The following is a 25,219-nucleotide window of genomic DNA, read 5'->3' on the forward strand; positions in this document are numbered from 1 at the left end:
GATGGGGTGCGTGTCTTCTTCTGCATTTCCTGGTTGACAGCTTAGGGAGTGCCTGGTCATGTCCTCGGTGCTTGTGGACAGAGTGCCTTGACACTGCTTAAGCCAGTGACAGTTGCAGTCAGCCTGGAAATCACTACAAATAGTGCTTTCCCCAGACTACATACAGGATTTAGGTATCTCTCTGTGTGTGGTGGGCTTCTTCATTGTGGTGTGGTTTGTCTTCTAGGGAGGGTGGGTCTGGGCACGGGAACTAAAACAGAACTAATTGAGTCTAGGGGTCAAGCTCTGCTGAGAGAGCCTGTGGATTTTCAGCTGGCTAGCTGCTGCAGCAGAAGCTCAGGAGACCGGTAGAGTGTCAGGAGTGTAACGGAAGCCAATTGTGGTGTGTTTTCTGTGTCTAACCCTTGACGTCTACTCCAGGGGGCTGTGTGGATAGACAGCAGGGAGAGGGGCTCGTATTTCCCAGCCCATAAGCTTTTCCACTGCCAGAAGGGCCACCCCCAGGGTCTGAGAGACCCAAGAGGAAGGTGACCCGCTCTAGCCGCAGTCTCTTTCCTAGCCATTGTCCCCGGGTCTTCTCAGCCCCACTTTATCTGGCAGCTAGGCAGACGGCTACCAGGTTATAAAACTGGCGTGGTGGGAAGGCGCCTCGCCTGACCTCCTCTGCCTTCACCAGACGCAGAGAGAAGCACCATCAACATCAGCCCAAAGCTGATTCCTAGGAGACCGAGGTCAAGCAGGCCCCCACCCTCCCACCATTTAAAAGAAATTTTTTTACTCACTCACTCTGACATCAGCATTCCTACCACAGCAGCATTCCTACCACAGCACTCTCTCCTTCTACTCGCTTCGATAATTCTGTATGATGGCACGTAGAACTCACAGACAATACTCACACTTAATGGGGCTTGCTCAGGGCAATACTGTGCAAGTCAGGATCAGGAACAGCTTAGGATACAGTTCCTTGGTCAGAATAGCTTCTCCTCAGCTGTGCACACACCTCTCTCTGCCCCTTAGCCCCTCAGTCCCTGCCCTGCTTGGGCAACATTTAAAAAGCTCTGCCAAAGAACCCTACTTCACCAGAAAGCCTCCTGCCCTGAAAACGCCCAACTGTGAGCATTGTGAGCTTGATCTGTGAGCCACGAAACCCACAGTACCATCTCCTGCTGGTCCCTGGTTCTGCTTCCCCAGTTTCTCTCCTACTGTTGCTCATCACTTCACCATCTAGTGTCACAGCTCTGTGTGTCTCCTGGTTGCTGGAAGTGCTCAATGTAGGGACCCTGGATCCAAAGGGACATTATGCTGTTTTCTTTCCTTCTTGGGGATCAGGAGGTCGTCTTTTCACGTCTTAAATGGCTTATCTTATTTCCATGGTCCCACCCTCATTTCTTAGAATAGTACAGCCAGAGTGCTCCTTAGAGGCAATGATGGCAAGACTTCATCTCACATACTTTGCTCATGATTGTCAGGAAAGGCCCGTCCCTGGAGAAGGACACCATGCTGGGTAAGGCAGAGAAGTAGTGAAAAACAGGAAGCCCATGCACACAGTGGGTTGACCCCATGGCAACCGCACTGAGTTCAAACGTAAAAACAATTGTGAGGAGGCGCAGGACCAGGCAGTTGCTCACTCTGTTATTTGAGGGGTCACTGTGAGTCTGACCCAACTCAAAGGCCCCTAAGGAACACACCCCCACCGGTGGCCATGCACATTGTTAGCAAGCTTTCTGATCCCTTTGATGAGCTACCAGCACCTGGTTGGGTAGCCCCCGCCATTTGGGCCACATTACATAATTCACAGCACCCACACTGGTTAAAGCCTGGTTTTGTTCTGAAAGTCCCACCCTTATCTACCATGTTCTGTCTCCTGTGGCTTGAACCAGAAACACAATGTTGAAATTTAGGGTCATGAAGGCTATGAGTTGGAATTGACTCGATGGCAGTGGGTTGGGTGTGTTTTTGGAAGGCTTTCCCTAAATACCGTAGTGACGGCTCGGGCTAGCTGCTGTCACCATCCGCAGAGGGGTGCACTTGTGCCCACTGCTCAGCTCCAGGATCACATGGCGGGCCTCTTGCAGCCCCACCTGGGAACTTATTTTTAACCCAGGACTCATCCCCGAGCTCTGTTTCCTGGTAGTTAGTCCAGATTTTCTTTCCCCTAATAATTACACCCCCTGTTTTCAGGCTAAGCTGTTTCCCTCCTTTCTTGTGTTTACACCTTTCACACTCCTCGCAGACTGTCGTGTCCCGCTTAGTCACTGCTCTGCCAGCTTACAGATTTAGCACCTTTTATCTTCCCTGTAAAGGCAGGCCTCCCGCCCCATCCTCTTTTATTCTGCTCCACTTTTTTGCAGTTTCCATGTAGCCAGCCACCTTCCAGAGCTGCCAGAGGGGTGGCAAGTGGGCCCTCTTTCCCCTTTTGTCCCAGTGGAAACCAAGTGCCCTCGCTGTGTTCTGGCTCTGGGCTCTGGCATGCCGGCCAGGAAGTACTCAAGTAAAGGCCGGAGAGCTAAATGGGTGCAGCTGCTCTGTTCTTCCTTGACTGACATGTCGTGGAACCCGGGGGAAGCAGGGAGTGTGTTGACCACCTCTCCTCTGCCAGCACACCAGCCGCTCAGGAAGCAGTCCCCGGTGGCATCACCTGTTACAGGCTCAGCTCCACCCCCTCAGAGCACCACAGAAGAAAAGCCTGGCCGGCTGCATCCAGAACTCCCGGTCCCAAGGCAGGCTCTGTCATTAGGGTATGCACATTTGGGGCGGGAGCGAGGGGCATTTTCATCAGCACCATCCTTCCAGCGTCTGCTGAGAGTCTCGGGAGCTGGCAGGAGTGGCACCTGGGTGTGGCAGCTGCAGTGAAGTTGGAGCTCTGCATGACTGCCTTGTTCTTCCAGGTCTCCTCCGCTCCCTGCTTTGCCGGGGTGCCGTCTGACCACTCTGCTCCCCTTGGGAAATACCTGAGTTGTCAGGTTCTGGCTTTCACGGGCTTCCTGAGCCTAACACCCACCTCACTGCCTTATGGTAGCGGTGCTGGAGCGAGCAGATCTGTGGGAACAACCTAACAGAATCCCAGACCGCACGACTCCTGGGACCTGGAGGGTGATGCTGGGGCTGAGGTTGCTGTCCACACAGTTGTTCCAAGATTGAGCTTAGTTCCTCTGCTATGACTCTGTCCTGGCCACGGCCAGCAGGCCTGTAGCTTGACTCGCCTTGATGTCACTCTCCCACCTTTTCCTGCTGTTCCTTGTGGCCTGCTTTCTCCAGACCAGGGTGGGCAAGGGGTGCGGCATGGGAGCCCGGGACTGACTGACTGACTCACCTCCAGCCTTCTGGACGTTCTCACGTCCAGTTCTGGCCAGCTGTGGCTGCATGGGAAAATTCGTTCACTGGTAAAGTACCTTGTACAATGGCAGAAGACAGCCTCTGACAGCTAATTAAGCTTCACCGACTCCAAGTCTTTTTGCCTGGAATCTCACCTTCTAGCACAGCACCTAGCCCTGAGGGGCACCAAGTATTTCCAAAGTGGGTGCAGGCAGGTCTGTGACAGGGACAGTGGCACGTTGAGTGTCCTGCACAGGCACAAGAACAATGTTCCGCTACCTCTGTGGCGTCTCACACCATCATTGGAACCCAGTGGACCTACTAGAAGCACCATGTATGACTCCTTAGGTGGGTTATTCTTTCTACTGCGTTTTTATTTCCTTTGACGAGTGCCTGCCTGGTCCCTTGTGTGCTGGACCACATGCCACTGGTTTGCTTTCGCTGCAGCTGTCACGCCAGCCCAGGCAGATTCCCCAGTGAAGGCCAAGACAAGGGTGCTCTCGAATAGAGCCTTCACTGCCCTGCAGCCAGCACAAGCAGCCCTGGGAACCCGCAGGAGCGCGCCCCCCCCCCCCCTAGGATCTCTGATGCCACCATTAGCAGGTCATTAACAAGAATTTGTCCTTCTTGCCTCCAAAGCTGACCGCCCAAAGTGTTGGTGGTAATTGACCTAGTTAGTCAATGTCTCCAAATGTATAATTTTTTTTTAATAGAAAGATTGCTGGGCAACCCCACATTTTCAGTTTGAAAAGAAGCACCCGGATGCGAGTCACGTCTCCGGTGAGGAATCCAGCGGCCCAGCGAGGGCGAGGGTGTCGAAAGGCGCCTTGCAGGCCGCCTAGCCAGGCTTGCCGCCAAGCAGCCAAAGCCGGGCCCACAGGCAGATCACTTTGGTTTAAGTAGACTGTGGCAACTCTGAATCCCAGGAAAGGTTGAAAGAGACTATGGTGTAAGCGACAGCCTGTGGTCTGTGAGGGGCCGGGGTGGGGCTGGGCGTCTGGCTGTTGCCGGACTTCTTCGGCCGACACAGCTCACAGGAGCAGAGGAAACGCGCAGGGCTGCTGGAGGAGACTGAGGTGCAGTGGTGGTGGTGGTTTCATTTCGAAAGTTAGAGTTGTCTTTGTTTCCGCATGGCTTGCAAGTGTCAGGGGAGGCAGTGTTAGTGGTGCAGAGTTCCAGCGTGCCCTGATCTGCAGGCAGCTCTGCACCAGTGCCTTCTGGGAAGTCCGTGCCCCCAGTTGATGGCAGCTCCTCACTTCGTCCTGACAGCCCCAGCAGCTTGGGAGGGCTCCACTGCCGCCTGCCCACCCAGCACAGCCTCTTACACCTGGGGTTCGACTTGCGAGGTCCTAGCTTCCCGACTCGAGCCCAGAGCACTACTCACCGACAGCAAGTGTCACCTGACTTTTACCAGTGACAGCTGTCTTTCTGCCTGGTGTGTGGGCATTGAATGGTCTCCTCTCTGCTAGTGGATGGCATGTTTCTTTCCCTGGTCCCTTGGAGGGAAGGACACGTCAGCAAACCTGGAAGCTGGTAAGCACTGGGTTTTGGCGACTTTCCAGTTCTCCTAGAAGACCAGCAGGGACCGCTCCATCTCTCCCAGCCTCCTCTCCGCACCAGCACCAGTTTTTCAGCCTGGGGTTTGTACTCTAGCAGAGTGGTTCAAACGGTTTACTCACAACGGTTGGTGGTTCAAACTCACCCAATGCTGCCACGAAAGAAAGACCCAGTGATCTGCTTCCATGGAGATCACCGCCATACAGACTGACATGCGTCATGGAGATCACAGCCATACAGACTGACGTGGGTCATGGAGATCACCACCATACAGACTGATATGCGTCAGGGAGATCACCGCCATACAGACTGACATGTGTCATGGAAATCACAGCCATACAGACTGACATGTGTCATGGAGATCACAGCCATACAGACTGACATGCGTCATGGAGATCGCCGCCATACAGACTGACGTGGGTCATGGAGATCACAGCCACACAGACTGCCGTGGGTTAGAATTAGCAGGTTTCGTTGGGGGTTATGCTGGCTTGAGGTTTCAAATCAACGTATAGTTGTAGCTTCTCTTTCTTTTTCTTTAATAAAGTAAACTAGATGGGCACGCATCAAAATATATCACATGTAATCAAGATAACCTTTGCGGCAGACATTATTATATAAGGGTATATGAGGGGGCGTTACAAAGTTCATGGAAAATGGAATTAAAAGGTAATTGGATTTTTTCAAGAACTTTCTGAAGGCTCCTCTTTGGTACCATCAACTCAACTCAGCATCGACCCCGTGTACAGCAGCAGCACAAAGCACTGCCAGGTCCTGCACCATCTCAGTGATCACTGTGTTTGACCCAGTGGTTGCTGCCACTGGGCCAGTCCATCTCAGTGAAGGCCTTCCTCTGTTTTACTGATTGTCCAGCAAGCATTCTTAGCAGAAATAGGACCAGAGTGCTCCTTAGAGTTAAGAATGGCGGGACTTCACCTTCTATACCGTGAGCATAATGTCAGGAAAGGCCAGTCTCTGAAGAAGGACATCACGTTTGGTACAGTTCAGGGGGCAGTGAAGGCGACAAATTCCTCCAGGAGATGGACTGACACCGTGGCTGCAGCAGTGGGCATAGGAATGACAGGATGGCGCAGGACCAGGCAGCGCCAGGTTCTGTGGTACATAGGGTTGCTATGGGTCGGAACTGACTCGATAGCACCCAACAACTACTACCAAGCAGGAAGTCCTTCTCTATGACCCAATCATGCCTGGTAGCATGTGAGATTAAGTGTCACCATCCTCATTTCTAAGGAACCCTCTGTCTGTACTTCTAAGACAGAAGCATTCTTTGGCAGTGGATGGCATTCTCAGTATTCTATGCCAACACTACAACGCAAGTGCGTCGGTTCTTCTCCGGTCTTCCTGATTCATTGCTTAGCTTAGGTGAGGTGATCAAAAGCCCCCGACTGAGGTCAGGCACACTTCAGCCCTATAGGTGACATCTTTGCTCTTTAATACTCCAAAGAGCTCTGTGGCAGCAGATTTGCCCACCACAGTGCACCCAGTGGTTTCCGGACTATTGCTGCCGTGGCCCCTGATTATGGCTCTGAGTGAAATGAAGTCCTTGACAATTTCAGTCTTTTCTCCATTTATCATGGTGTGCCTTACTGGCCCAGTGTGCAGTTTGGGCCGTCTTAGTGTGACGGTTGTCATCCTGGCTGAAGGGGCTGCTTGGGTTCTCATCCTAAGTGCTTTGGGTCTGCTTCGATTTCCAGAAGCAAGGTGTGTCAGCTGCATCTGACAGGTTGTTCATGAGTCTTCCTCCAGTCATGATGCGGCATTCTTATCGTTGAGCTGATGCCTACTTACAGTAGGTCCATATGCCTGCATGTAAAGGGGTGGGGGCACAGGGAAGACCCCGGCTGGCGCAGGTCCACATCATTCCTCCTTCTCACAGTAGCTTGGCTCAGCAGATCGCTGAAACCCACCCATTCAGTGTCACAAAACCCAGGGTGCCCGCCTGGCCCTCACTGGGAACCTGGTCTCTCAGGGTGCCTGTCTTGGTACCCTGCTTTGGCGTACCTCCTCCCTCCCTCCCACACCCCATGCTTTAGCTTGTCATTCCCCTACCTAGAGACTTCGGCCTCACCTCTCAGCCCCAGGACAGCAGCTAGAGTTCTGCTGGCCCAGGCCTGGGGCCTCTGAGCAACAGTTATGCCTGGTTCTCTGACTCTCCTCGCCTGCCCAATAAGTAACTGGGGTCCCACGGGGTCTGGCCCCTCACCTGAAGTATAGGTCACGACATTCTCTGATTACAGCGTTCAGTCTTCTAAACCGAGCATCTCAGTGGCTTCGGCGCCAGACTCTGCGGTGCAGCTGTTCCACTTAGTAGCTGTGTGATTTGCAACCATTTGTTCTTCATCTGTAAAATCAAAGTCTCCGTCTGTAGACAGTCACAGCTTCTCAGTGCATAGTCACTGTTGCCCTCTCTGCCTTCTGGCACTTTGACCTGGCTTTGCCCTTTGGGTCTGCAGAGGGCAATTGGGCTGCCTTGGTTTCGTTCCCTGGGCCCACTGGGCACCTCTTGCAACCTCAGAATACCAAGGGAGTGGCAGAAGACCAGAGTGGGGACTTGTGCTCAGTCAGGGAGACGCAGAAATCTCTTGTCCCGTCAGTGAACATTCTTTGTCAACTCTCAGCTCTGATGGAACTACACTGAGGTCTCCCTACCTGGAAGGCTGGAACTGGGACGCTCTCCTACCAAGTGGATTCTAAGGGCCAGTATCTTTAGTATCGGAAAATCTTTTTTTTTTTTTTAAGTATTATTCTTGGTTGTGTGGCAGGGCCGTTCAAAGCTGTGTTCTTCTTTCTCTCCTGACAATTCTATTCCTGCTTAGTGTGCAGATAGGAAATGAAAAGTGGTTTTGGCTGTGGATGTTGTGAAAGTCACAGGCTCTCTTCCATTCTGCCGTAGCCCTGTCCCTCCCTCTCAGGTTAATCGCAGGCTCGGTGGCTCTCTTCAGCCTGGCATGGCAACCCTGGTGAGCTTCTGACCCAGGTGGCTGGAGTAGGGCCCTCAAATGCCCCATGTTGATAGGACTAGCCAGGCCTGCCTGCTGCATTGGCATTGCCTGTTGGTACAATGCCAGGCACTGAGGCTCAGAGAGAAGCCTCCATATGTTCGAACCCCTGATCCAGATCCCTCTCCTCGGAGCTTTGCAGCAGTGGATCTGTGTTGTGCCCCCGCAGTGGGGGCAGTAGGCTAGAGACTGAGAGGCTCCACTGGGCAGCCAGTGGCGGTAGTCACTTTGTGCCAGGCCTCATGGTGCCTCCTTCCCCACCTTTCCTTGATGTGCTTTGTGAATAAGGGGTTACTGTGGTGATCCAACCATGCAGGGTGATTCCCAAGGCCGTGTGACCTGTCAGAAGAATCAAATGTACCTGCCTTCCCAGGTGTTCCTGGTTGGATTTGAACTGCTCATCTTTGGGCTAGTGGCCATGCACCACCCAGGGCTCCTCCCAGTTATCCCAGATTACTAAGTGCGAGACCTGCAAGAGCCAGGTTCCTGCCCTAAATGCGTAATCCTTCCCCGTATTTGAAGTGCGCCTTTTCCTTTGTCTCTGTGTTTGTGACTTACACTCACAGCTGCAGTCTCAATATCTTTGAGCATTTACAAGTCCTGTTCCTACAAGAAAACACAGCATAGCTCCTGGCCAGTGCCAGATAACTGCGTTGATGGTGAATAGTTGTGAAATGAGAGACTGAATGAAAGAAAAGTTGGTCAGTGAGCACCTGCTTTGGACGACACTGTCCTGGGCTACAACCAGCATCTCCAGGCATCTCCCACACTAGTTGGGGTGTCGGGTGGGGACCATAGGGGGGTGCTAAGAGCAACAGCGATAGTGCCCTGGGCCCTTCCATGTGGGGCAGGTTTTCACACGCTTCTTCTCCCTTAGTGTGCACAACAAACAGGGAAATTGAGGATTTGACAAGTTGCATAACTCAGCCAAGGTCACAGAGCTTGGAAGTGACAAGGGTCAGGCGTGAGCCCAGGTCTGACTGCAGACACCTGATTCCTCACCAGGAATCAAGTTTGTTTTCTCTCCTGAGTGGGAAAAACAACCATCATGGTATTACTGTCCAAATGAAGCTAGGGCCATATAGTTCCTTATCGAGAGGCGGTTACTATGTAAGTGATGGAAACATGATGACCAGGGAGTTTGTCCCAGACCAGAGGCTGAGTGTGTCAGATGACTCCCTGAGGCACAAGCTGAGCCCTTGTCCCTTGCTGCTGCGAGCAGCCTGGCTTTGTCCACCTTGTTGCTGTTAGGTACCGTCAGGTCGGCTCCGACCTACAGCGACCTTATGTACAACAGGAGGACACACTGCCCGGTCCTGCACCAGCCTCACAGTTGCTCCTGTGCCCTAGACCATTGTTGCCCATTGGGTCAGTCCATCTCCTTGAGGGCTTTGTTCTTCTTCGCTGCCCTACCTGGGGGCCTGCTTTCCTCCTCCACAGCTACCCCCGTGGCTTCCTCAATCTCTGCTGTGAGGAACTTCAGGTCGAACGCTGAGCTGGTGGTCCCTTTTCGTCACAAACTCTCCTTTTCTCTGACACAGGCATCGAGTGCCCCCGAGGAGCCCGGAACCTCCCCGGCTTGGTGCAGGAGGGCGAGCCCTTCAGCGAGGAAGCCACTCTCTTCACCAAGGAGCTGGTTCTGCAGCGAGAGGTAAGGCCGAGGGCACCGCTGGTCTGGGCTGGGGACAGTGGGAGCGGGGCGCCTCACTGCCACATCTGTTCTGCTCCTGCCCACAGTGCGCACGTTTCTGTGAGCCGGTGCGCCTCACCTTCAGCACCCGGCTGTGTGGCAGCCACCAGGCCAGCCCTGGCAGCGTCCGCGTGCCGGGCACTTGCTGCTTTGCAGCCCTGCTTCGGTGGATTAGCCCCCGCTGCCTGCAGCCAGCTGGATTTAGAAGCTTGACTAACCCTGTCAGGGGCCAATTTTCTTTGAACATTTATTTGTATCTTTGAGTAATTGCATTTTCTGTAGCGGGTTTTCTGACTTAATTTAATTGTATTTCTGTTTCTGCCTGTTGGGCAGGCTCTGGCAGGCAGAGTCAGGCTCCAGGCACCCAGGCCCTTCTACCTGCTCCTTCTCATCGCTACCATCAGCTCCCTCTTGTTTCCAGGAGTAACCAATGGGAGATGGGGCAGGGGGGGGGGGCTATGCTCAGGCTTAGGGTCTGAGGGGTGGGCTTTTGTCTTAATTTCTCTTACAGTTGAATCCATGGGGTCCTTTCAGCCTCCAGGTCATGGTAGGATTATGGGGCCCGAGAAGTTTCGGTTTCATGGTCCTGTGAATCCTTGAGATTGGATGTGTGGACTTCTGTGGGTGATTCAAGTGCCTGCGCTGTTGCTGGCCTCCCCCTCTTTGGAAGGTCCTGCTCAGGACTGGCCCTCTGCTTTTTGAGCTCATTTTGTAAGTTATGTGGCAAAACAGAGCTGAGTTCTCCCTGTAGAGGAACATCAAGTTTCGGTTCCCATGCCGGTGCAGCTGAGAGGAGGCCCCGCTCCTTGATGGTCGCCCCACTGTTGCCTTCTTCTCTGTTTGTTTCTGTGCTGATGCATTTTCAGTTGCGGACTAGCCTGTTGGAATACAAGGCGCCTGGGAGCCCCCTTCTCCCCTGGTGGTTCTAGTGTGAGCAGGAACAGAGGAGTAGGGGGCATGGCGCCGATGGTGGGAATCCTGCTCCGATCCTCGGTGGTGAGTGGCCATGTTGAGAAAGGCAGGTCCGGTGCACTCCACGCCAGAGTGTAAACACACACCAAACTCCACGTCATCGAGCTGATTCCGACTCCTGGTAACAGTGCAGAGCTGCCCCTGTGGGTTTCCAAGACTGGCGCTCTTGATAGGAGTAGAAAGCCCCATCTTTTCCCATGGAGCAGCAGATGGTTTCGAAGTGCTGACCTTGCCATTAACAGCTCAATGTGTAACCACGATGCCACCAGGGCTCCTAAAGACTGTACAACACGTCACATTTCTTGATTGTTATGTTGGCTGGGTGAGCTAATTACAGGGAGAGATGACAGACATGCATCGGTGCCCTTGGAGTGTGCTGGCACTGTTCCCACCGCGTCCTGTCAAAATCACATTCCTGGTTGGCCACCGTTTCTCACTTGGCTCCGCCTCCTGTTGTTTTGCATCTCTTTCCCCTTTCTTCTCCAACTCTTGTGTCCCCACCCGCTTTTCCTCCTGATGACATTTCTGACTCACTGGTGACATCCAAAAGTGCAAGGAGGCAAAGACTACTGACCACTAAGAGGCAGGAAGGGCCCACTGTGCCCTGACTCTGTTGGGCATTGCGACCTCACCTTTGCATGTTTGCTTTCTGCTTGTTGGGAAAGAAAGGCTGTTGCCTTCTTCTCTGATGGCCTGGGCCTGAGGGGGCGTTGGCAGACCCTCGCTCTGATCCCGCGTTACTACTTGGTGTTCTTGTTTGTGGTGACCTGGCCAGTCATAGCCCTGTGCCCGCGTGTCAAGGTAAAGAGCCTCTTGGCCTTTTCTTAGATGCTCACACAATCACTTGGCCTGCCTGTCGCAAAAGGCCTTTCCCTTTTGCCTTTCCCCAGAAGAAAGGAGCGGGGGCCAAAATAAGGACAATTTAGGATTTTGACCCAAGGAGTCCGTTGTAGTCCACTCACCAGGCACGTCCCTTCACGTCGTGGATGAACAGCGGGAGGATGAGATGAGGTGTTTGTCTTATGTAGGGTTTACTGATTGGCTTTTCCCTCTGGTTCGTTCTGTTTTCTCCTGGAAGTTGACTTGCTGGGTGTTTCTTTGCCCTGCCCCACCCCCACCCCCACCCCATTGTCCTTAAGTTCAGCCAAGTTGGTTCCCACTGACAGCGACTTTGTCCACAATAGAAGGAACCCCCCCATCCCCACCCTGGTTGCACAGCATCCTTGCAGGTGCTCTTGACCCATGCCACCCCTGGACAAGAAGGGGCCCCCAAGCCCACTGCCAAGGGGAGTGTGATTGGTTGCATGGACACCTGAGTGTGGGCCAGTGGCATCCTGCTCCCTGGGCTGCCTATCCATAGGTAGGCCTCCGCAGCACAACTTTGAACTTCAGGAACTGGGCTGCTGCTGTGGTGACCACCATCGAGCTGGAGGTGAGCACCCTGGGAGCCAGGTGTCACTCAGATGAGCCCTGGATGATGCAGCTGTGACTGCTTTTGCCCCGCTGCCCCCTCCCTCTTTTTAAAAATTTTGTTGCGATGGTTTCTTCTCGGACTGCTTGGAGGATGATCCAGCAGGGGGAGGACTGTGGCCCCTGCCAGAAGGAGGACAGAGAGCTAGCAAGCAGGCAGGGTGCGTGATGCCAAAAAGTGACGCCATGCTTACTAAGGGCCTCGTCTCGGCCGGGCCAGGAGTTCCTGCCCAGTGGTGAAGCTTGGGGCGGACATGGCCCCATGACCTGAGACCGTGCTGCTGCCTCCCTCGAGTTGTGTTACATTGGCAGTAGTCAGCACCAGGCGGCTGCCATTTCCAGCATCACGCGCCCTGCGTTCTGTGATTCTCACCTGCCACATTTCACTGCATTTCTGCCGTCTCTCCATCTCTCTACGTGGTACTGGTGTTTGTTCCTCCCCTGCCTTGGGAGCTGAGGCAGATGTGGCGGTGTTGTCAGCTCCAGGGCACGGGGCTGCCGTATCCTTAACCATCGTCTTCTCTGTGGCCTCGAAGCCCAAAGCAGCCCATGGGACTTAGCTAAGGTGACCAGATTTGAACAGTAGTAAAGCGGGACACCATTGATAAAACTCAGATCCTGGCGAAATAGCCATGTGGCAGCCGAAAACTGTATACCCTCACCGTGCATTCTTTCCAAAAGTTGGGACTGTCCTGCCAAAAAACGGGACATCTGGTCACCTTAGACCTAGCTTCCACTTCAACTCCCAGTTTATCCAATATGCTCAGCATCTCTTCCCAGCCTGACTCTGCTGGTGTCTAGCAGGAGTGGGCAAACCCGGCCCACCGCTTGTTTTTGTGAGTAAAAGTTTATTGAAACAGCCACACCAATTCATTCCTGGATTTACCGGCGACTGCTAGCACCCTGCAGCCTCGGAATCGAGTAGTTGGATCAGTGGCTAGCTGATACACCGTATTCGCCGGCTGCCGGCCCCTGCAGTGGAAGGGATGCTGAACTGAGGTTAGATAAGGCACTAATGGGTTCAGGCAGGGTATAAGCCTAGAAATGAGAGTCAGCTCTGGGGTCTGCCGATAGGGCGGTGCTGTTGAGCTGCGAGTACGGTGCCCCACAGGCTTCGTGTGACCCTCCTTGCCCCTCTTTCAGGCGAGTCGCTGCCATGCTGCCAAGGACAGGAGGCGCTGGCGGCCTCTCCCAGATGGGGAGTTGTGCCCGCCGTCAGCATCTTCCAGAAGCAGTGGGAGAGGCAGTGTTAGCTAAGGGGTGGCTTCAGAGTGAGAACTGCCAGGCGGTCACACTCCAGTCTCAAGTGGCCCCAGCTAAGGGCTCTCTCCTACCCTGCAATGCCTGTTTCAAACATCCCCCCAGCACCCCACGGCATCCTCTCCTCGGGGGGCCCCTCCCTGGGAATAAGGGAGAACCGCTTGGGATCACACCTCCCGAGTCACCAAGGGCCAACCAGCCCAGCCCGCTCACACCCACGGAGCAGCTCCCGGGCGCCCATCAGGCACTGGCATCACCACTGCGATAGATAGAAACCCTGCACCCGAGGTGTTGGAAGATCGATGCCACAGTTTAACTCTCTTCACGGCTCCCAGTTGTGGTGGTGCCACCCTGGGAGGGGGTGGACTAGGGATATTCCCCTTCTCCATGACCCTGTGTCCTCTCAGTGCTGCCCGGGAAACAGTGCCCGCCTACTGGACAGCCCAGCTGAGCTCGCAGCCGCGGCGCTGACCTATTTCCCTCTGCCTGCTGGCATCCAATGGGCACCTGGTCCCCAGGGGAGCTCCTGCTGCCTGCAGGCACCCCGGCCAGGCCACAGTCCTGGATCCTGCTCCACTGCGCCCCTTGCTTTGTAAAACCAGGACTCAGAAAGAGCACCGCAAGCCAGAGTGCTGCCTGAGGAGCGTGCCCCTTGTATTGCAGGGACGTGGGGGCTCGGCAGGGGAGGCTGGGGTATATTCGCAGGGAACCGGAAAGGAAAGTGACTGCCCTTTGCATGTCAGCACCAAGTCCACTCATCCTACTTGGCAAGGATTAGCCATCTTAAGTGGTTGAAAGTGGGCCTGGTGTGTGTGTGCATGTGTCGTTTTCCCTCCTGTATTATCCCCATGTTGACCCTTAAGTACTGAGGTTTGTGGGCTGCATCCTGCTTGGGGCCCCTCCCTACTGAGAAGACGCAGGAGGAGGTGCAGCAGCACCATCGTCCCTCTGGGTCACCGTGACAGGATCCTTCAAGTGCCAAGGAGACCAGGAGGGCACAGGACACCTGGTCAGGGTGCAGGCAGGCAATCTTGGCCCTGACTCCCTGGCTGCCTCTCCTGGGTATCCTTTGCTGAACTGCTATTAAGAACCTGCTGGAAAAGCAAGTAGGCCGCCTGGCAATTTGCTTCATTTGTTTGCACAAAGACACCTTATTGTAGAGCATCTCGCCACCGCCCAGGACAGAGGGAATGCGTGATGGCGGCTTCCTTAACAGCCCTCTGATCCTGGAGACTTTCCAGGCCTGGTGGGTGAGGCTTGCTCACCTCCCCACACGTGTGCTCTTGGCAGTTCATCAGCCGCCAGACTTCCGCACTCAGGGAGCTTGGTTGGGGCGGTTTCCTTTGAGAGTAAGGACCCCTGTTGTGGGAGGATGTGTTGGAATGGCGCTCTTCTATTTGTTGGTGTATGGAGAGACTAAAGAAAGGGGGGGGTGGCGTATATAATAAAAGACCTTGTTGCGTGGATTAGCATTCCGAGCAGGGCAGGGGGAAGAACTCCTGTTTCAGTCCTGATCCAGGCTTACTTTCATGTACCATTTTCTAGTTTTAAAGTGTTTCCATGACCAAGGTTCCGTGTTTGCTTCACAGCAAACCTGTAAGAATCCCATCCTCATTGTACTTTCCAGGCTGGTGGCACAGACGGCATGACCCCACCACCCCTCTGCCCAGAGCCACCTGCAGGCTAGACGTTGAAACTCCAGTGTCTCTGCATTCCAGACCACGTGGCCATTTTGCTACTACCCTTCTCAACCGCGGACTCCCTGGGACTAGTCCATTTGTGAAGGGCCTCCCTGAAGGCTTGCCACTGACGAGAACCACTGGCTCTGCCTCTGGGTGTTCTCAAGGCTGCAGGGAGGCTCAGGGCCCTGTGGTGGCCATGGCACCACTCAGGTCACAGGCCTCCCACCTTTGACTCTCTGACCGTCCAGTCACGAGCCAGTCTGTGGCCGGACCTTACTGGGTCTGCGCCTTTCGTGCGTTGACTGCTTGGTAGCCTCTTCATTTCAGTCCGATCATGTATCTCCAACTTTCTCTCATCTTTCCCAAAAGACAAAGCTGTGTACGTGTGTTGTTTCAAACCACAGGTTTCCCCTCGTCTCTGGGATAAGGTTTATTTGCCTTGGGAGTTCGCACTGGTGGGGGAAAGGCAATGGGGTTTTCCCATGACATGTTTAGAAGCCCCTCGATTGCCTCTCCAACCTCTCCCCTCCTTCTCCATTACTCCCTTTGTCTCTGAGAACGGCCTGTTACACCAGCAATTCTATGTGTGTCATCCCATTTCATCGTACCCATCTGCTAGGTCAGCCCCTACTCGCCACTTGGAACGTCATCTAGCCCCTGTCCTTGTGTGGCCCGTGCCTACCTGCCATTTAGGATCCATCGTCTTTTCCAAGAAGCCTTCCTCTGATTACCCAGGCTGGTAAGATGCCCTCTGTTGGCCCTCTGGCACCTGTACACCTGTGTGTACCCGGTGTGCATTTAGCAGCTGTACCAAAGGGATCTGCCTGTGTGCAGGCCCCACCCCCTGGACTGCAAGCCCTCGGGACATCACCATGGGTGTGTATGTGTTTCCAGTTCCTGCTAACTAGGAGACATGCTTAGTGGACAGTTGTCAAAGCAATCCATTGATTCCTGTGGCTGACTTTAAGAGCTTGGGAAGACCTCCTCCTTGGGTGCCCTTTACAGTTCTCTGGCGAAGCTCTCAAAGTTACGCGTGTCTGGTGGCGGGCAGAGGGCTTGGGAGGGCTGGACCCACAGCTTCTGGCTGAGTACCTACTCACTGAAAAAGTCAAGAACCAAGGCCTGACGGTACACTTATTGTGGGGCCTCTCTTCCCTGGGCCTCTCTGCCTGCCCAACCACGATCCTGGAAAGGCGGGAGATGGGGTACTCACGTGTTTGTTTTCAATGCCGGTGTTCCAGTAGAAAACGTAGTGCCCCGGCACCTGGTGTCCTAATATAGGGTGCTCATCGTCCAGCCCACCCCCAGCGCTTTCCCATATCCCCTGCTTACGTGGCTCAGACTGTTAACTGAGGCGAAGGGATTATTTCGTAGTTCAAGCCAACAAATTCCTATTTGGAGATGGGTTATAAGTGCCATGTGGATACCAGGTTGCTACCTATCCAGTTACAGTCTCTCCATTTCTAGGCTTCCTGGTCCTTGCCAGGTACCCAAAGATGGTCCAGAGGGCCCTCAAATCCCGGTTCAGCCCGTTTCTTACCCACCCCTCCTCCAGTCCTTAGGTTCCCTGATGCTGGGTCTCCCTTGTCAGCTTCTAGCATCCTGCAGTAGCTTGAGCTAAGCTCCCCAAGTGGCCTTCCCCAAGTTCACTCAGTAGGCTGTGCCCATGGGTGCCAACCCCAGCCTGGCTCCAGTGGGATTCCATTCTCAACGTTGCCAGCTCAGCTAGCCTGTTAGCCATTTCCCTGTGCTTCTGTGTGAAACTTTGATAGCCAGTCAAACATAGGATTGCATCCGTTCTTCTGAAATAGCTGCTGGGTCTCATCTTTCATTGGGTTGGCCAAGATCCTGTTACCCGCAGTGATGTCCTGCTGGCTGACTGGTGTTGGTTGGACAGGCCTCACTGCCCTCCAGAGGCCAGTGTTCACCAGCCCACTCTGGCTGTGGGACTACGCGGAATGAAGCCGGGCTTATTCCAGACCATCCAGATTTGGCTTCCTTGGGACATGTGAGAAGATCTCACGAATGTTTAGAGCTTTCTACTCCACCCTAGGAAAGAACATCCTTTTCAGTAGAAATCTCTCCTCCCCACTCCTGGGGAACTCCTTATTACTGTAAAAGAAACTCGCTGATTTTCTCTCTCTGCTGGGTCACTTTGGTTTTCCCTAAAGGAAATGAAAAGGAATAGTTCTTGGACCCAACACTTTTGGTGCCTTCCCCAAGTAAAAGCAGTAGAAGCCTGGGCCAGTGGTGTCCCTGGCACTTAGTGTTCCTTTAGTTCTGACCCAGACCAATACCAGAGGAGAGATGTGAGAGGCTGACAGCAAATTTCCTCTTGCATCTAACTTTCTCCTAGAATGGTCCACAGTACTTGCATTGAACCCCATCTGAACTGAGGTGGGGAGGGGGCTCTTGAGGCTAGTGGGCAGTGATTACCAGTTCACGGTACAATTATCCTAACAAACACAAGGTCATGGAAATCCTTCACAGACCCCCGAGAAGAAGAAACCCCTACCCCCATGGTATTTGATACGATCCACCTGTCCGACACAAAGGAATATGCTCTTTATGAGCCAGCCTTGTGGAAGACAGCTATTGTCAGGCGGTCCGCCACCTGACCTACCTCCCTTGTAGCTGCAGGCCTTGTGACCCCAAACAGATGCAGAATTGCCATGGTGAGGAAGAAACTGCTGGACTCTGGAGTGAGAATGGTGCTAGGAGAGCTGGGCACCATTTAGTTTCATTTCGATTATCAGATGCCCCCGGCAGCAAGGGCTCCTGGGTTCTCCTAGCTCTTTAATCATCCGGAAGAGTCGCTGTTTCTGGGCCTGTGGCGAGGCTTCTCTAACAGGATCAGACGCTGATGTTTATAATATAAATAATAAAGGGCTACAGAAAGTTGGCTCAGAATGTTTGTCTTTAAAGTGAACTAATTTATTAGGAAGTCTGTCCATTCCCTTCTGGAGGCCGAACCTGGAACACAGTTCTCTTTCACAAATGCCTCCTGACAAGCAGATCAGGTTTTCCTTCCAAAGTAAGCATGTCCTCACAACAGACCTGCCCCAAATCGGTCTCCAGGACAGCTTCACAAACGGGACCCCAGCCAGCACAGCTGGAGCCTGAGAGTGAGCCCTGATGTTGGCCTGCCTGGGGTGGCTTCAGCCTCCCCTCCCCAGCCCACCTCCACCCGTTGTGCTTATCCTGCCCATTCGCAGCCACACCTACTGCCTGGCTGCTACTAATTTCCCCTGGGAATTACATAATTGAACGGATACGTTTTTAGGACGGGTTGTTACTGTCTCCCACTAGCAAGGCTGCCTGAGCCACAGGCAGAGAGTAAGCAGATTGTAGATTGCATTTGACCTCCAGTTAATGTGCACATCCTCCTAGTGTCTCACATGTGACTCCCCCAAGGACACGGGAGTGACTGTGCTGGTGAATGAGCCGACCTTAACCCTGCCCTCATCTGGCCATGGCTACACTCACCGCCTGGGTCTGTGGCCAAGGACTCCGAGAGAACCTCTGCGTTCCAACGCTGGCCTTACTGATGAACTTCCCCCGTGCCCCTCTACCCGTGACGGTCCCTGGTCGGCGGAGCTGAAATGGATTTTAAAAGTGAAAGTGACCAATAGTCTGTTAGGAAATGCTGCGGTGCGTGAAATAAGATTATGAGCAAGCTTCAGAATTAACAGCATTGGTACCCTGGCCTCACCTGGACGAGACCACCTGTGTCCCATCTTCAGGAAGAGTGAGCTCATTCTTAGACACATTTCCAGAATAGTTTAGGGCCTCTGTCCCTTCCGCATCACTTCACAGAGCCACATGGGAAGACTCAGTCTGTGTTCTCACTCCAGCTTCAGTGTAGACTCTGCGCCCTGGACAAGTTCCTCAGCGTTGAAACCCTGGGCAGTTGGGGTGCATGAAAGGATGTAGTGCGCCTGGCGCCCCAGGGATGGCTGTAAGACGCAACAGGCCTGCCGAGCCACCACTCCCTCCCCTGTCTGAAGAGAGTGCTTTGTTGCTAGGGTTAGTATGAAGGGATGTGCATCGGCGTGTGGGCCTGCGTGCACACATACATACGTACGTTCTATAAAATAGGGCGTGATACAGTTCCAAAGTCGCTCTAATACTGTATTGTATACACCATTCCCACATGATTAACGAGCTTTGTTCTATCTTAAAGTCGAATTTATATATATAAGTCAGGACAATTGGGTCTTAGTTTGCAGTGTACCTTTCTATGCATAGAAAACATTGAAGACATCCACATACATTAAGACAGCTTTAACCTAATGATACAGTAATGATGCAATAATGTTTTGATATTCGTCGCCAAGTAGCACCCTTTTGTTACTGCAAGCCCGTATATGTGCCTCAAACTTTGCTGCTGATAGGCTGCACAGGTCTGGGTGCACGGGTGTGTTTGTGGTTGCTGTGCAGTGCCTGGCCTCGTCTGTACTCAAGTACATATAAATCATCCACCATGGAATATGGCCAGTATTAAACACTCCATAAACAGCAACTTAATATCATCGTTTTTATTGTTAATGAAAATCTCGTCAGAGTTTAGCAGAATCTAAGATGGGCACTCTGGGTAGACCTGCCCACAGGAAGGAGGCAGGCTGGACAGAGGGTAGGCATGTGCCATGAGCAGTGACTCTTCCCTCTCCATGCCTGGCTGTGAAGCCAGCGTCCACAAAGGCTCAGGTGCCCACTGCTCCACTGCCAGGGGCTCGGATCCTTTTCAAAGCAGGGTCTCCAGAGATTTGGAGCATGCATTGAAGCCCATTTGCCCATCTGAGTCTACGTTCTCCAGAAAGCGTTTGTCTGTATCCTATCAGGGGTCAGTCACTCTCTCCCAAGTGAGTTAAAGGCCAGAGTCTTGCTGCTGCCGCCTGCTGCCGAGTCTACAGGGAACCAGAGTGTGTTCTGGGGAGAAGCAGAGGTCCAGGATGATCCCCAAGAGCCTTCACTGTGTACAAGGACTGAGAGCAACCATCACCAATGGGCGAGGCCAGGACCCCTCAGATACCTCATAGACATCTAAGAACTAAGGGCCCCGTCCCTGTGCCTTGGGGGAACCTGGCAAATGAGGCTGCCAACCCCAAAGGCTCAGCTCCCTATCTGCACGGGGCCTCTGGCGCCACTCGTTTCCCGGCCCCCATAACCTAATGAAGGAGGAGGTAGATGGGGTCGCTTATCTGGCAGGCCCAGACTGCCAAAACTTCTGATGGACAAGCCATGACCAGAGCAGCTCAAGATCGCCCTAGATTTGCCCTTGACCACTATGGAATTGGAAGATCTGAAGATGGTGGCATGCCAGGCAGGAGCCCTAAGAAAGATCTACATGCTCACCAGGACTCTCCAAGCAGCAGCCTTAGGTACAGGGAGTGCAGTGGGAACAAAAGCAGTCCACCAAGCCTGGAATCAAAGGTTTAGCAGCAAACCACTTCCCGTGTGTCCCTTTGTCCTCCCAGGTTAGCATAAGCCTGGCATTGGACGGGGCGCTAGAGGTGGGAGACCACACAAAGACGATCAGTAGGTGCCTTGCACCCCCACTCACTTCTCCTCCGAAGACTCGGGTGGGAGCCAGCGGGGCCGCCTGTGGTGCTGGCTCTCCAGTTAAGTAATTCTGAAACCACTGACCCAGGGCTCTGACAGCAGTGCTGCGACCGTAGATGAAGCAATACAACAAATAATCCATTACCACTGATTGGATATGGATTTTGGGCCTGGCCACCTGCCACTTGGTAATTTTAGAATGGGGTCACTCTTGGAATTGGAAGATCCCTTGTCGGAGGGCATGGTTTCTTAGCGCGCTGTCTCCTCTGACGGCGGAGCCACCCGCTTCCTGGACGGAGGGCTGGCCTCCTGGTCCACCCGGCGGAGAGGCCAGAGCTCATCCGTCATCAGCTTACAGGCCTGCAGACGTGGCCGTTTCTAAATGGCCAGGGTGCACCTAACCACTTCCTCCTAATCTCAGCACTTCCACTCCAAACACATCAGCAGCTTTGTAACTTGCATTTTATTTTGCTCTGTGTTTTGGCCCTTCAGGTATCTGTGGGAGGAAGCCTGGCGAGCGGGGCTGTCACTGGTTTTAGAATGACACAATTGCACCCTGAGTCATCGCCTCTGGGGGCTCCTCCGAACGGGGCTGCCAGGAGCCTCCTGACGCGCCCTCGCTGTTTGCACACATGGGTTCTTCAGGAGGGAGGCTGTTGGTGTGCTCAGTGACTGCCTGCCTTGGTTTTACCATCTGCACAATGGGGGCACGAGGTCCTGCTCTGCCTGGAGAAGACTGAGAGGATTGTTTAAGAGGCATTCGGTACATACTGAGGTGTCGTGTGAGGTTCCTGAGCAGGAGACCCCGGTGACTCCCAATGAAGTAAAGGGGTGCCAAGCACTGTACACAAGCTGGGGGTGCCTGAGGCCTGGAAAGGGCCCTGCAGCCAGGCAGGGTCTTCTCTACCAGCATCTGAATAGTTAGGCCCACCACCTGAAAGTGCAGGAGGGCGGTGGTCTTAGACCGCAGATCTGCCCACTCTTTACCCTATTGAGCTCTCTAGTCACTCAGTCTTTGGTCTCTGCAGAAGTGTCTGTCTGGGCCCTTGCCCTTTTTTTGCCCTGACCAGGCTCCAGACTTTGCTTCCTAGGGAGCAGCATATCCCGAGAGGAGGATTGCCGGGCTCTCTGAAATTGCCTGCTAGCCACCTGCTTGGACTAAGCCCTGAGGGGAAGCTGAACCCAGGCACCAAATGCTCTGTTTTCCTGAAGAAAGGAGCTGCGTCCTGCTTCCTGATTCTCGGGGAAGATCACGTGTCCACATGCTGTTTGTCATCTTGGCAGAGCGTGGCCATTGTCCCTTTGGCCTCAGTGTTCAGATCAGCCCTCGACCGCTGTGGACCAGGCCTCTGGCCTCCTGGCCCTGTCTCCTCAGCAGACAGGCCTCTGCGTTCAGAGCCGTGATCTTTGTTGCGATCCAGTCTGACGAGCACGAGAGTGTTGCCCTGTCTGCTGCTGCCCAGCTTTTCTTGGCATGCGATACGGGGTGAGGTTGGTAAGACAGTTAGAGATGGCAGGCTTTTGATTCTAGGAATTACTCCATTGCACTAGCCCAGCCCCATTCCACTCATGTACGGGCTTTGGGCTCCACCGCCCCCCTCAGGCTCAGCCCTCTCGCCTTGCAGTAAGAAACCCCACCTGGCTGCCTGCACCTTGAAGCTCTGGTGATCAGATAAACACTTGAGGCACAGGGGGAGCACTGGGCCTGCTCCATGGCCAGCCCACAGGGCTGAGGGGGCTCTTCGTGACTCTTCGTGGCATGTGCCCCTGAGGCAGCCCACACTGCCTGGGCGAGTGGCTCCAGGGATACCCCTCCCCCTGCCCAAACATGCCCTCATTTGTTCCTCTTCTTTCATTCTTTGGCCCTCCCCCTTGTGTTTCTGTAATTTGTACAGTATCGTTGAGAGGTGTTGAAGGGATCAATAGCAATTCACCTTTTCCCTTATTGATCCAAGTGACGGCAAGGAAAAATGGCAGGCAGCACGGGTTCCTGTATCGTGAGATTGCCCCCCACCCCCTGCACTGCCAGTGATGGTCCCCTGCACCTGGGGTCTCCCCAGCTTTCAGGCTGCCCCAATGGGAGCCAGAGAACCACTGTGCTTGGCTGCCATCATCAAAGCTGGCAAAAAAATTGGCTGTGGAGCCGGGATTCTGGCTCTGGCGCTTTCTGTGGGTCGTTGGGGAGACGAGAGTACGTTGCCCTGTGGATCCTGCTGCAGTGCCCAGCACTTCCCTCCTCCCTGTTTCTCAAAAGGGCAGTGCCCCCCGTGATTGCACTTTGTCCAGAATGAAAATTCAGTGTACTGAGTGAAAAGTCCACGACCCTTGGGAACTTGGCTCCATCTCGCCGAAGGTGCATGAACCTTTCAGGAGTAGCTCTGAGTTGCCCAGGTTAAAGGAAGGGCTTATGCACAGAAGGGGGTCCGTCTCCACCCGGGGACGAATGATGGAGACAGTTCTTGTCAGCACCTTGAATGTGGCCTCCTCCCGCAAACCACCCCCCACCGCCAATGACCTTTCAGCTTCCACATAGCAGAGAGCTCATTTTCAAAACTCTGCATCTCTTCATCTAAACTTTCCTCCATGTGGATTCCTCCCTCCATCTCGGCCTTTTGAAGGACAGTCACTTAGGAACCTCACTCCCCTGGTGGGTGGGAAGAACAAGCTCTTTGAGCCCCAAGGCTGGTGGAAGGGAGAGATTGGCGATGACCGCCAGCTTGGGCCGCCCAGCTGCTGCTGCTCTCTGGAGCCAGCCCATGTGGAGTTTGCTGGTTCTGGAGTGCACACACTTACTCAAGCACAGCTGTTCTCCAGCCAGGTTGGCAGCCCTGGGCCCCTCCCCGCAGCCTGGAAGCTGCCCCTGCTTGGCATTCCCTCCCTCCCAGCAGAGGGAGCCACTTACCTGAGCAGGCAGGTCGCCAGTGCCCCAAGGGGGTCTCAGCGGCCAGCAAAGACAGAGCCCAGCCAGGCTTGGCACCTACCAGGGTGAGGCCCCTGTTTCGGGGGAGGTTTCTCTAGAAACCCCTCGTTGCTGTTCCAGGCCGCTCTGCAGTCTGCTGAGGCCAGGCCTGGCAAAGCCAGCCAGCTCTCTGTGAGGCTGCTTAATGACATGTGGAGCAGCCAGCAGGGCGATGGTTTTCTTCCGACAGATCATGAATAAGCAGTCCTGGCCCACCTAGGTGTCGTGGGAGACGTCTCCAGCAGGGCCATCACCCTCCCCGCCGTTGTCAGCCAGGTCTTCCTCCTTTCAGTCTACAGCTTTAAAAATGACTGGGGGCTGCAAGCACCCATTCCCATCGGACGTGTGTTTTTTCTCCTGAGCTGGAACGTGGCCTCGGGTTTGGCAGCTGGAGTGTGAAGAGTTCAAGGCTTGGCTCCTAATGTGCGCAGCAAACTGAAGGCCAAACCTGCTTGGAGACAGGCAACCAGCGCAGCAGATGGCAAACAGCCCCACTCCACTGAGACCCGGTCGCACCATCTTCTCCCTTCCACCAAGGCAGCTTGCTCCTGCTCAGCCTGAGTACAGAGAGTGTTTCCGAGTTTTCAGAAACTTGTGCTTTCAGCAAAGATGGAAGAAAGCAAAACCCTTGTAACACAAAACGCTCAATCTGGTTAGACACATTTCCCCAGCAAACAGGCATGACGTAGAGGTTTTTCTTTGTCGGCTAGAAAAATTCAGAATTGCGGTCTACATTTCTCCACAGAGTATCAAGTGCAAAAAAGCCACATAGAAATGAATATAAATAGAAATGAGCATGACCCATTCCGTTTCCAAGGACTTGCGTACACAGCCTCCTAATACTGAATTAGAGCCTATTGGAGCTATAAGGGCTCTAGAGGTTTCCTATGCCAATCCAAGCGCTCACACAGTAGTTGAGGAGATGGGGGCATGAGGAAGTTCATCACTGCACTGATCCACCCAGCAGACCAGGGAAGAGCTCCTGTTGCAGTCTCCACCCCCGCCCAGACCACAGCCACTACCTGCTAGCCGCCCACCAGGAACACAAGTCAGAATTGGAAGGTACGCTCAGGGCAGTTGCATGTGAACGAGGCAGAGAGAAGAGAGAAAGGCGAACTCTCCCAAGCGGTGTCCTGAGAATGGGCCAGGGAGAAGCCCCTAGGTCCTGTATGATCTAGAGAGGCCCCTCTTCCTGGGCCAGGGCGGCAATGCCGCTGTATGCAAGGGGGCTGATACACCCGGAATTTTCCAGATCGGAGGGCCTGGAAAAGTAGCCGTCTCTTCTGTCACGAGCAAGTTCCAGAGGAGCCCAAAGGGATGGAGGAAGGCAGCTAAAGACTCCTACGTTATCCAGGGGTTCCCGCCCACCCCCTTTTTCAGTGAAATATATAGATGTGTGTTTGTTTCTTTTACTCAAGGGTCAGTCACATTTGTGTCTTACTGAGACCCCTGAGGGAAAGTCAGATTTCTCAACAGGGTCTGCCTTCAAACTGGACACTCTACCCAGGAACCCCAAGCCTTTCTTTCCCCCATCACAGGAACCTGCTCCCCAAACCCAGTCAGTAAAGCCGCTTACCCACCTTGTTCACACTGATGTCTGCTCAGCTTCTCAGGGGTTGGCAGTGGGGGAGGGCCATATCGCATTTTCCGACAATTTAATTTTATTAACTCAGATCCCACCCTACCCCCACCCCCAGCCTTTTCCCAAAACTCAGCTAAATGGAGCTAAACA

At 53.8% G+C, this 25,219-nt stretch overlaps 1 protein-coding gene across 1 annotated transcript in view; it reads left to right on the top strand.

Annotated features, from left to right (window-relative positions):
- Positions 1 to 25,219, top strand: part of SND1 (staphylococcal nuclease and tudor domain containing 1) — a 484,534-nt gene that overhangs the window by 388,166 nt on the left and 71,149 nt on the right. Inside the window, exon 16 of the mRNA XM_075558633.1 lies at positions 9,434 to 9,543. Within this exon, the coding sequence (XP_075414748.1) occupies positions 9,434 to 9,543 (110 nt within the window). The remainder of the gene's footprint in view (positions 1 to 9,433; positions 9,544 to 25,219) is intronic.

This window comes from Tenrec ecaudatus, chromosome 9 (assembly GCF_050624435.1).
Source record: "Tenrec ecaudatus isolate mTenEca1 chromosome 9, mTenEca1.hap1, whole genome shotgun sequence".
In the NCBI taxonomy this organism is placed as follows: Eukaryota; Metazoa; Chordata; class Mammalia; order Afrosoricida; family Tenrecidae; genus Tenrec; species Tenrec ecaudatus.